General features: G+C 42.4%; 1 protein-coding gene across 7 annotated transcripts in view; it reads left to right on the top strand.

Moving 5' to 3' along the window:
• Positions 1–12,847, top strand: part of ULK2 (unc-51 like autophagy activating kinase 2) — a 114,284-nt gene that overhangs the window by 68,153 nt on the left and 33,284 nt on the right. For 6 of the 7 annotated variants that reach the window (XR_006742521.1, XR_006742522.1, XM_045586509.1 and 3 more), the window contains exons 14-15: positions 8,478–8,538; positions 11,480–11,617. Coding sequence is in view for 5 of the 7 variants with exons in the window: in XM_045586509.1 (XP_045442465.1) it covers positions 8,478–8,538; positions 11,480–11,617 (199 nt within the window). In the remaining 2 variants the exon portion in view is untranslated. Of the gene's footprint in view, positions 1–8,477; positions 8,555–11,479; positions 11,618–12,847 lie in introns of all 7 variants that reach the window. The other variant, XM_045586510.1, reaches the window with a different exon arrangement.

Below are 12,847 nucleotides of genomic sequence, written 5' to 3'. Positions count from 1 at the left end.
TGAGGAAGTCTTTCTCTTTACCTTTGAAGGATAATTTTGCAGGATATAGAACTCTTAAGTTGGTGGTTTATTTCTCTCAACACTTTAAATATTTCATTCTATTCTTTTCTTGCTTGAATGGTTCCTGAAGAGACATAGATGAAGGTTTTATCTTTGTCCCTCTAGTAGGGGTGTCGAACTCAATCAGAGAAGGGGCCAAAATCTAAAATCCAGCCTAAATCGCGGGCCGAATGGTTTACTGAACAGTCATAAACTGTCATTGTGATGGAAACGCAGCGGAGTGCAGTGATGACAGCGCGGTGCGGGCCACATTGCAAGGCCTGGCGAGACGGATTTGGCCCGCAGGCCTTGTGTTTGACACATGTGCTCTATAGGTTTAGTGTTCTTTTCCTCTGGCATCTTTTAGGATTTTTTCTTTATATTTGATTTTCTGTTCTTTGAAAATGATATAACTAGGGGTACAGTCATGTACTGCATTATGATGTTTAGGTCAGTGATGGACCACATGTACAAAGGTGGGCCCATCTATATATGTAGGCTAATATGCTAAGTGTTCGGCCATCCAATTGGTTGCTATGACACACACTGACCACCAGGAGGCTGATGCTCAACGCAGGAGCTGCTATGACACACACTGGCCATTTACTGAGATGGCACCATGGACCTCGTGCCCACAAAGCAACACTTGGCTTCCCTCAACACAGGCTCTGCCACCACCCTAGAGTGACACCCCACCAAATCACAGCCAATGCTGCTGAGATCCCATGTACAAAATACGGCCAACAGCCCAGCCCAGCCTGGAAATGGTGGCTGTGGGCACTGGGTAATAATGTCACGTCGCTTCTCCCCACTTCCTCTCCCTAGAGATGACTAGCCTGCTTACAGTTTCATCAGCTCAGGAACATGACTTGCTTTATAGCCAGATGGAAACATTTTACGCTTAGACCAAGTGTTTGTGAAGTGTTTTCCTGTGCCTCATCTCATTTAATCCTCACAGAAGTCCTGGAATGGATAGATAGGGGACTTGGTGGAATCCTATTTTCTTTTCATTAGCTGGAAAATGGAGATTTAGAAAGTTTAGAAACTTGACCTGCCTAAAAAGAAGTAAGAAATGGAGGGCCTTGAAATGACTTAGGTTTTCTCACTGCGCAGAATATAGTAAAACACTGCTGCAGTTAAATATTTTACCCTTTGTTCTCCCTGCGTGACCTACAATAATAATCTGCTTCATGTCGATATTTACTGCTGTGTTACTGACAATTACCTGGAAGAGAAGTTAGGGGGCTTCACTGGGCTGGAAAAAGATTAGCTAAGTCAGAAAGCAGGTCTAATTAAGCAAGTTTGTTCTGTATCTATAAAAGGCTAAGTTGACCCGTGCATGCATGATTCATATAAAGCTCTTGCTGGCACCAATCCCATGCGTGTGTTTCAATCTGTCATTGTCGATTGTGAATTTGGTTGATACTTCTATTATAGAGAAAGGGTGAATAGCAATATTAAAATATTTCTAATTTCATTTTATTGTGCATGAGTTTGTGCACCAGGCCACCAGTAAGATTATAATGGACCTGAAAAATTCCTGTTGCCTAGCAATGTCTTATAACCTTGTAACATCTCAGAGCAACACAATTGCCTATACAGTAACATGCTGTAAAGATTTGTAGTCTAAGAGCTGTAGGGAAACAGAATTTGTTGCCCCAAAATATCTCTCTTTGGCATAAGGATTCTTTTAGGCTGGTTAATTTTAAGAAATAGCAGACATGGTAAAAGTTACATTTATAAAGGACATTTGTAAGAGAGGTGTCCCTTGTAAGATTGTCAGGAAGAGGACTGATGATCTTATTTCTAGATATTCTTGCCGAAACTGGTTTGGCTTAGTGGTAGATATTCTTATCAGTTCAGAAGTCAAGGACTTCAATTTGCACAGCCATCGCACTCTTGTTAACCTGTGCTTTTCCTGGTAACTGACTCTCCTCCCTGAGAATTTTCTTTTGTCTTCACTTGAAGATGGCATTTAAGGTGGTGGCTTCGGCCATTTTGGTGAGTTACTCAGTTTTCCTGCATCTCTCCCATGTATATAAGAGTTATATACTATTAATAAGCTTTTGTTTGTTTTTCTCTGTTAATCTGTCTATTACTACAGGATGTCTCACCCAAGAACCCAGAGGGCTAGAGAGAAAGTTATTTTTTGTTTCCTCCTGAGCAGTAGGACATGCCATATGGCCTAGGTGTGTAGGGGCTACCCTTCCAGGGTTTGTAAGTGCTCTCTTACCATACGTTCCCATGATGAAGAAGTCGCATAACAATGCATCCTCAGGGTCGTCGAGTAATGCATGACTGTACTTGCTGTAAGCAGTGATCTTGCTTGGTTGGTCTCTGAGCTTTCGGGATCTGTGCCTTGGTGTCTGACATTACTTATGGCTTTAAACATGTGCTCGTTCCTTTTGGTCATCTCATTAAGCATGTTTTATACCTTTTGTAGTTGTTCCACAGACTTTGGATCTGCTGTTCTTGTTTTCTAAGTCTTGGTCTCTGTTTTTCGGTTTATGAGGATTCTATGGATATATTCTGTAGCTCAGAGATTCTTCAGCAGCTGTGTCCAGTCTCCTAATGAGCTCATCAAAGGCATTCTTCATTTCTGTTACAGAATTTTGTTTTGTTTTTAATCTCTTGCCTTTTTAGTTCTTTCTTAGGATTTCTGTCTCTGCTTATATTGCCCCTCTGTTCTTGCATGTGTCTGCTTTTCCCATTAGAGCCCTTGTTGCAGAACAGTAAGAAGCTAGGAAAACTCCAGGACAAGCGGAATAGGACATCTGAGACAGATAATACCGTGTTTCCCCGAAAATAAGACATCCTTCAAAAATAAGACCTACTTACAGGTTACCTTCTGAATGAAATATAAGGCATCCCCTGAAAATAAGGCCCCCCCAGGTTAAACATGAGAGATTTGGTCCACTGATTCTGAAAGAAATGGAGTCACAAGAAATTCAGGACTCGGATTGTTATGATGCTGTTCCAGAAGATGAGGACATGATTGTCATTGAATAAATGAGTAAATTCTTGATACTGTAGGATTCAGTTTGTCTGGTTTGTGTTGACAACTACCGTACTACCGCACCATATACAGGTAATAAATTTCCTTTATTTTCATTTAACAATAAATGTGTACCGTATTCTTCTTCATGGAAAAATAAGACATCCCCTGAAAATAAGACCTAGCGCATCTTTGGGAGCAAAAATTAATATAAGACACTGTCTTATTTTCGGGGAAACAGGGTAGCAGTTTGCAGCCACCTAGTAAATTCTGTCTATTCTAAACCAAGGACACTTAAAGAGTTTGCACTTTTCCTCCCCAACCAGAGGGCAAAGAGCTTACATCAGCCTACCCAGGGAGACAGCAGAAATCCAGTTAGTGCTATTTGTCAGCCACACCCAAGGACAGACAAATTAAGAGAATAAGTCTCATTTTGGTATCAGCATAAAGCTGATAATACTCTATTGATCCACCCCAATAACCTCCCCTAAATGCCAAGCCCTTAAACCCCTGAAAATGAAGGTCCCAGCTCACTCTCCCTCTGGGAGGCACGCCCATGCCATCTCCCTCCCCCCCCCCCCCTTCACTTATCCCCTAACATCTCAGGGACCCCATGACACTGACAAGGGAGTCGTGGGCAGCTGCAGCTCGTTCCCAGGGTGCTGTCCCACACGGGGCATGTCTGTGCCATTCTGTTCATTCTCATTCCCCCACAGGCACGTGTCCCTAACCGCTAAGGGACCCTGGGGAGCAAAGGGCAGCGGCATGGCAGCTCCTCCCGGGCTTACCCCTGAGCTTGTCTCCAAGGCCCTTTCTCTGCTTCTCAGTGAGTCGGAGCAGCCTGGCCTGGCTCTCCTGCTGCTCCTGTGCCCTTCCTTTTTCACTGGCCAAGAGTCACTTTTGCTGCGGCCAATAAATTCTTGCTTGCTTCCCTACACTTTGTCTCTTGATTGAGATCTTTCCCTCACGAAGACTAGAACCAAAGTCTTAACTCCCGGTAACAATCTTAGCATATTAATTACAATTGTTTCAAATTCCTGGCCTGGTAACTTTAACATCCCTGGTTCTTACGTTTTCTGTTTCTAGACTACTTTTTGCTTTTTGGTATACCTTGTAATTTTTCTTGATAGCTATGCTTGGTGTATAGGTGACAGGAACTGCTGTACAGAGGCCTTAGTGACTTGCTGGTAAGGTTTGGGGGGATGGGGGCCTTGGTGGGCCTGGGATTAGGCTGTTTTGGTGAGCTTCAGGGTGCTTTCAGTTTCTCTCTCCTGCCTTAGGGTGGCCAGGAGGGCCAGGGGGCCGGCATTATTTCCCTCCCCCCAGGGCAGTTGGCTCTGAGTTTAACCTGAGCAGATTAATAGTTTTCCCCAAGGGCAGGCCTCGTTAATAAGCTCAGAATGCTCTGACTTAAAAATGTTTCATTTTCCCCTCCCTGATGGAAGTAAGAAGAGGTTTTTCTCACATATTCACTGTGGGAGTCTCAGCTCCTAGATGTAAATCTGACAATACTCTGGTCCCCTCTGACTCAGTCCTCTGGGGCTTGTAACTCGGAGTTGTCTGCACTGAGTTCCAGCAAATTAGCAATTTCGGTTCAAGCTTCTCTTCTGGCTCTGACTCCAGGGAGCTTTCTGCTGGCGAGTCCCCCTCAGGTAAGCCCGAGCTTTAGGCTTGTCTGTCTATCTCTCATCTGGGGGCATCGGTTTGCCCTGTGTCCTCCCCTCTTTGGATCCAAGAATTAACTGTTCAGTCTGTTCAGCTTTTTACTTGATAGGTTGGAATGATGACTTTTAAGTCCCTGACGTGGGAAAACAGATATGGGAAGAACTCATATAAGATATTTAAAACATCTATACAATTTAAAAGTGATAACAGATACCTGAATACCCATCTCTGATTTTCTTTCCTTTTTTGGGGGGTCTGATTTTCCATCTTTTGGTCTTACATTTTTAGGGGAATTTCCTTAATGTTTTTTTCTAAAACTCCTATTGCATTTTTCATTTATGTCTCATATTTTGAATATTCTGAAGTTCTTTCCCTCCCCTTTGAGTAGTATTGTTCTTACCTCACGGTGAAATATTTTATTTTATCTCAGAAGTCATTTTATATATATGACACACACACACACATTTTAAAATATTTTAGTTTGTTTCCTTGAAAAATATTTTAGTTTGTTTTTGTTTTTTTTGTTTTTTTTTTCTACCTAGTTTGTTTTGGAGTCTGGGCTTCCTATTAGATTCTTCCCTTGGATGTGTGGTGATGTATGCTCATAATTAAGAATGGGAAATTAAAACAGCTGAGAGCTCTGTAGGAAGTGGGTCTTTTGAATAGTGAGCCTCTGCTCTGGTAATAGGCTGAGTCCCTGCCTTGGAGTGCTTCCTTTCTGAGGCTTCTCGGATCCCGGAGAAGACTCAGCGGTCTTCTGCCTGAAGAGCGTGTACCCGGTGCCACATGGGGTCCATGGGGGGAGAGGCTGGAGGGCTCAGAAGTCAGTGTGTGAGATTTCACTCACTAACCCCTGTCCCTGGATCGTGCTGCCTTCACCTCTACCTTCCCTCTGGCCCAGCCTTTCCTGTATGGGGGATCCGACACTGCTAATCACCAGCCTCTTCGGGTTCTGGTAAGACTGCACTTGTCGGCTCTTCCGGCCTACTAGGTCAGATACTATTTATATCAACTTTTTAGCTTTCACATTGTTGTGGTTGTTGACTTTTCTGTTCTTTACCCTTGTAAGTTTAGGCTCTAATCTCTCCTACCCTTTTCTCCTATAGTTTCAAATTAACAACAAGGTATCACAATAATAACTTCTTGTGAGTATTTTTGTCCTTAGAATAATACCGTTAGGAATGTCTAATTAAATCACCGAGTTTAAAGTCTCTTGAAAAATTCATTTTGTTACTGGTAAGGGGACCTGGCCCTGAGGGATCTGCCTAGAGCCGGCCTGAGAGTGTGGGTTCTGGACTTCACGCAGGAGAGATTTCCCATCATGAGTCCAGGGAATGTTAGAGGACGTGTATCAGAGCTGGGACCTCCAACAAGGAAGGGCAGGGAATGAGCCTGGCGGGGCTGCTTGGGCTCACTAAGTCAGAGAAAAGGGGCTTTGGGGCAGGGTTCAGGGGGCAGTCTGAGACCAACTGCCACTGCCATTGCTGCCCTGAGTTTAGAAAGTGCATGCTTGTTGGGGGAAGGGGTAGGGAGAAAGGGGAGCGGGAGAGCTCCTGGGAAGGAGATTGCATGCTAGGACCTGTGTTTTGAGGGGTTTTAAAGCTGGGAGGTTTTAGGGGAGGATCGATAGAATACTCGTCAGCTTTATGCTGATGTACCAAGATGAGATTTAGTCTCTTTATTTGTCCTTGGGTGTGGCTGGCAAATGGCACTCCCTGGATTTCTGCTGTCTCCCTCTGGCTGGGGAGAAGTGAGTGTCCCTGGTTTAGTGAAGGTAGGATTAAATGGCAGCCACGGGCTTGGCATTTCGATTTTCTAGGTGACTGAAAACTGCTGTTTAATTTTTTGTCTCAGTTTCCCTATTCTGCTTGTCCTGGCTTATTAGCCTGTCTCAATTTTGATGATTATGCAATCAAATTAATATATGGTTAGGTTTCTTTGCTACATTCTACTTTTGATTTCTAGGGATTGTTCTTTAAAAAAAATTTTTTTTTTTTAATTTTCTTTTGTAATTATGTATGGTTTCAAACTCAAAGCTACAAAATGAAGGACACTTAGTGAAATCTAGCTTCTATCCCTGCCCCATCTACTCTTTTTCTCTCTTACCCTTTAGGCAGTTGTAGTCTTTAAACTAGAACTGCTTCCTTGCCCACTGGTCTTTATACCCTTATTCTAATTTATATTCCTTATATACCTCTTACCACTTCGTGATATGATTACCCTCTTTCACGACAAAAAATAAAATCTTCCTTAGAGCAGGGATTTGAGGTGTGCCAAAATCAATGCATTTCTCAGTTCCCCCTTAGGACCATTCAAAGGGGTTTTTGTGACCCCCTCCCCCTTGTTGAGCACAAGTTAGCAGGAAAGTTTACTTTTTAAAAATACATATAATTTGGTCAACACTGATTTCACATCAGTACATATTAGTTATACCTTTACAGCCATTTAAATCACACAGGGCAATGTGACATAGCAGTGACAAGGAATGGAGGCCTTCCCAGCTGTGCTCCATTCCCTTACTGATGACTGAGGAGTAATGAACATGGCCTGTGGTGTTTGCTGCTGACTCGAGAGGCCCCAGTTTCCATGACAGCTTATTCAACAACCCATGCAAGACCCAAGAGAGTGTTTATTACACAGGATGGAGTGAACTAGGCTTTGTTTACCTTCAGTTGTGCTAGAATGTGACTTATGACTAAAAATCACCATAACTTGCAGAGTTCAGTAAAAACAGCAGAGTTTATGGGCAAATTGAGATTAGGGGCTACAGTACTCAAAACTTTTGTCAGTGACATAAAGAGCATAATAAAACAGCACAGTTTTTGCACATGTTAAATGGTGAAGAAACATATAAATACTGCAAGAAGTGTGACACTTTACCTTGATAAGACTTGGTAATTGCTTATAGAAGTAGGCATTGAAAGGCTTGCAATCTGTGAATTCAGCTCCGGACAGTGTTCTGTGTTTACCTGTGTTATTCATGGATGAAATTGCATGGAGGCAAATGGTTGTGTTCCAAATGTCAACATGAGAAACATTCAAACCTGTAGAGAATTTTTATGAGTTTATGTGAGCCAAACTGACAACAGTTTGACTCACTGAGGAAGCAAAACCTCAGTGGATTGATAAAATGCTCCAGAGAACAGCAGCTGTGCTCCTTATTGTACACATCAGAACCAAAGTAGGTGTAAGGGAATAATTATATGGGTTAGGGAGGTGGGAGAAAGCAAAAAGAGGAAATCTCTGGGACTGGATAAAAAGTAAGCCACAGAGACACGTGTTTCTTTTAAATTGCCGGGCATAGGAAAGTAACATTTACAGCACCTGGTATGGGAGGTGTGTGGCTACCTCATGTGGTATGTGAGGAGCAGGAGAGCAATGAGGGCTCTGTGGGCTCCTGCTCTGGGGGGGAGGCTTTGCCCTGAAGGGTCTGGGAAAAGGGGTCACCCCGACATTCCAAAGGCATGCTGTCCTTTTATAGGTGCACAGAGACAGTGCACAGGCTCAGTGAGGTAGAGACTGGCCTTTGTCAGGGAAGATGCCGGCCTGCTCCAGGGCTGCCGGCCATGACTCGCTTTTAGTTAGAAGTTTTCATTTCTGATCGTCCTTTGTGGCTCCTTCAGGTCTCTGAGTTTGCCCGTCCCACCATGCAGGCCTCCCCTGAGCTTGTCAGGTTTGGTATGTGGCCCTTTGCGTCCATACTAATGATGATGTAGAAACATTTATGTTTTAAGTAGATGGGACAGCAGAACTGACTCCATTTTTCTTTCTCCTTTAGATGATATGCCAGTGGGAACTGCCAGCAGACGAGCTTCAAATGAGTCCTTGGTGTTTGGAGGGTATGCTTACACATAAGTAATTAAAGATTTTTTATACATATATATATATATATATATATTTTATAAGTACAGTTATAGAACTTTGTGTGTTCTTGAGTATAACATTTATTTTGTTTTTCAATTTATCATTTTAAATATATAGATATAAACCTATCTAGTAAAGAGGGAATATGCTAATTGACTGACACACCCTCAAAGATGATGATGCCCTCAGCCACAAGATGGTGGTGCCCAGTTCCCTCAGCCCCGCTGGGGCAGCAGGCGTGCAGCACAGTCAGGCCTGTCCCCAGGTGGGTCCGGACACTCCATGTGCCTGCCTCCAGAGTCCCCTAGTCCCTTCAGACTTTCAGCCATCCAGGGCCAGCTTGAGGCGCAGGCAGGCCTCAGATAGCGGCTGCCCAGCCGCCACTCAGGGCTGCCTGAGGCTCAGGTAACCAGGGCCGGCCAAGGCTTGCGCTGCCGGCAATGGCAGCAGCAGCAGCAGAGGTGTGAGGGGGGCATTGCCTACCCCTGCTTGCCAGATCACCTCCTGTCCCTGAGAGCTCCTGGACTGTGAGAAGGGGGGCAGGTCTGTCTGAAGGAACTCCCCTCCAGTGCATGAATTTTTATGCACTGGGCCTCTAGTTGTGGAATAAAACACATAAAATCTGCCATCTTAACCATTTTAAAGTTTACAGTTCAATAAAGAATAGTTAGTGTTGTGCAGAACTTTTTCATCTTGCATAACTGAAACACAGAACTCAGTATCAACACTCCCCATTCCCCCTATCCTACACTGGTAACAACCATTTGATGTCTGTTTCTATTAATCTGACTACCTTTTATAACCTCATGTAAGTAGAATCCTACAATATATGTCTTCATATGACTGGTTTAGTTCAGTCAGCACAATGTCTTTAAGGTCATCCATGTTGTAGCGTGTCTCAGAATTTCCTTTTTAATGCTGAATAATATTCCATTGTGTGTCTGTAGCACATTTGCTTATCCATTCATCTGTCAGTGGACACTTGGAGTGCTTCTGCCTCTTGGCTCTTGTGAATAATGCTGTTAGGAATTTGTGAATATGCAAATAACTGTTAATTAAAAGACCCTTCTTTTTAAAAAAAAAACATATTTTTATTGATTTCAGAGATGAAGGGGCTGGGGGGAGAGAGAGAGAGAGACCTCAGTGATGAGAGAGAATCACTGATCATTTGCCTTCATGCCCCCACTAGGGATCAAGCCCACAACCCAGACATGTGCCCTGACAGGGAATCAAACCATCATCTCCTGGTACATATGTTAGCATTCAACCACTGAGCTATGCCTGCCAGGCAAAAGACCCTGCTTTAATTCTTTTGGATATTTACTGAAAAGTGGGGTTGTTGGATCATATGATAATTCTATTTTTAATTTTTTAGGATACACCATACAGTTACCTACAATGGATGCACCATTTTACATTCCTATAATACAACACTATATAAGGTTCTGATTTCTTCATATCCTTGCAAACATTTATTTTTTTCCCTTGATAACAGCCATCTTTTTTTTCCTTCTTAATAGTCATTTCCCTAATGGATGTGCACTGATACCTCACTGTGGTTGTGATTTGCATTTCTTTGATGATCAGTGGTTTTGAAATTCTTTTCATATAATTGTTTGCCATGTGTAAATCATCGTGGTGAAATTGTCTATTCACGTTCTTTGCCCATTTCCCCCCCCATTTTTTTAGTAAGGTATTATATGTGTACATATCTTAGCATTGTCCCCCCCACCCAATTGACTATGTGATTTTTATCTCTCATTTTGTTTATGTGATGCATCACATTTATTGATTTGCGGATATTGTACCATCCTTGCATTCTTGGGGTAAATCCTACTTGGTCATTGTGTACGATCTTTCTGATGTACTGCTGGAGCCGATTTGCTAGAATCTTGTTGAGGATTTTGCTTTGCCCATTTTTTAATCAGGTTTTTTTGTTGTTGTCAAGTTGTGGGAATTCTGTATATAATTTAGATATTAACCCTTTATCAGATATGCAATGTACAAATATTTTATCCCATTCCATAGGTTGACTTTTCACTCTATTGATGTATCCTTTGAGCACAGAAGTTTTAAAATTTGATGTAGTCCCATTTGTTTACTTTTGGTAACTATATCCAAGAATCATTGCCTGATACAATGATTAGGCTTGAAAAATACTCTAATGGTTTAATTTTCTAACATGAAGCTAGAAGATAGTCTTTGTTTTGCTTATCTATACAAACTCTTACATCTGTAATATAATTGGAGAAAAGTGGGAGATTTTTGTGTGTTTTTTATAGAAGGGCAAAGAATGAAGTAAATCATCTATCTTAAGGTCCTACACAGTATTATGTTGTAAATTGAATTGAAAGTCATCTAAGGACATACTGTTTCTTAATTTATGAAAATCAATAAAAGAGGCTATTAAGAAATTCTAACATTTAAAAATGTGAACTTCCGATCAATTCTATGCTTTGAGAATTTCACAGTGTATTTTCAGTCTTCATAAAAGTCAGAATTCCTTGGGAGTCCTTACTGCATTCATAATTTTTGTAGACATTCCAGTCATCTTTGATTTTGAACTTCCTGTTCATTTCCCAACATATTTTCCTAGAAATGTATTTTTCTCTCATATAGTAATGAATAGCAGAATGTGAACAGATGAAACCTAAGTTTTGCCAACCTAATTTTCTTATTGTCGAGGAATGTTTTTTCAGTTCTTGTTATAAATCTTAGTCTTAAATATGCATATTAATGCCAGGAGAGTTCTTTTTATGACAAATGAAAATTTTTTGCTTGATATATTTTTATAAGATTATCATTTCTTATTTATATGCTGAACTGATCATTTTGCTTCTTCTAGAATTTTTCTCTTAAATATCACCAATGGGTCTTACTTGGATTTCTTTCTTTTTCAATAATTTATGGTTGCAGACAGTGTGTGCCTACTGTGTCACCTCCCAGTGAAACAGCACCAATTCCAGTTCCTACTCAGATAAGGAATTATCAGCGCATGGAGCAGAATCTTACATCTACTGCCAGCTCTGGCACAAATCTACATGGTTCTCCACGGTAAGCTAGTATTTTTTTCTCTTGTTTTTGTTAATCTTCACCCAAGGGTATTTTTCCATTGATCTTTTAGAGAGAGTGGAAGAGAGAAGGAAAGGCAGAGAAATTTCAATGTAAGAGAAACACATCGATTGGTTGCCTTTTGCAAGCATCTGGTCTGGGAAGGAGACTGCCAACCAAGGTTCATGACCTTGACTGGAGTTGAACCTGGGACCCTTTTGTCTACAAGCTTTTCTTATAAACATGTTAGGGGTTCCAGTCAAGATAGCAGCATAGGTAAACGTGATACTCATAACCTCATCAAAATTTCCACTTCAAATAACCGTACTTTAGAACCACCTGAAATCAAGTTGTACAGAAGTCCTGTAACTAAGGATATAAAAAAGAAACCACGTCGAGACTGGTAGGAGGGGCAGAAACATGGAATGCCTGGTCCCACAACATGTGTGGCAGGTAAAAATCAGAAGGGATATCTTGGCTGTGGAGGTCCCCTTGAAGAGCGAGGGGTCCCAGCCCCTGCACCAGACCTCATAGCCAGGGGTTCGTTCCAATGCCAGGAAGAAAAGTGCACATAACTTCTGGCTTTAAAAACTAAGGGGACTGTGGCTGAATGAGACAAAGGGCAGCTGGAATTCTAAGCAGTTCATCTTAAGGAGCCTGTGCATAGACTTACTCAGACACACTTGATCTAAGCTCCAGCGCTGGGGAAGAAGCTTGAAGGCAGCAGCAGGGACATATGGGGAGGAATTGAGTTGATAGGCATCAGGATGAGAGCCGGAGGGGCAGCTCCCAGACAAAAGGGATGGCAAAGGCCATTGTTCCTTTTCTGAGCTCTTCCTGCACAGAGCTGGTAAGTGGGTACATAGCCAAGTCTCCATCAGCCTGGCTCATATTGTCTGCCCCACCCTGGTGATTCCCCAAGACCTTGCCTTACCTAACTAGTGGGCACACCCAAGGCTTTTCCAGTAGCTTCTCTATACAAATGGCATCTCATACCCATGCTTTGAACTTTCCTAAAATCTCTCTGGCCTCTGTGTACCCCATATCTTTCACAGGCCTGGCACTAGTGGCCTTGGTGTGCAGGTTGGTCTCTTCTGGGCACCTCCAAGCCCAGCATGCTGCCCCAGGCAGGGAATAGGTAGTGGCTAACCTTATACCTCCCAGGAGGCCCCAGAGCCAGTGTACTCAATGGACAGCTTCAGACCATGCCAAATTATAACCCTACCACCTCCA

Source organism: Pipistrellus kuhlii, unplaced genomic scaffold (genome assembly GCF_014108245.1).
Source record: "Pipistrellus kuhlii isolate mPipKuh1 unplaced genomic scaffold, mPipKuh1.p scaffold_m20_p_23, whole genome shotgun sequence".
Classification (NCBI taxonomy): Eukaryota; Metazoa; Chordata; class Mammalia; order Chiroptera; family Vespertilionidae; genus Pipistrellus; species Pipistrellus kuhlii.
The sequence above is the reverse complement of the archived record's forward strand: the minus strand, read 5'-3'. Positions and strand labels throughout refer to the sequence as shown.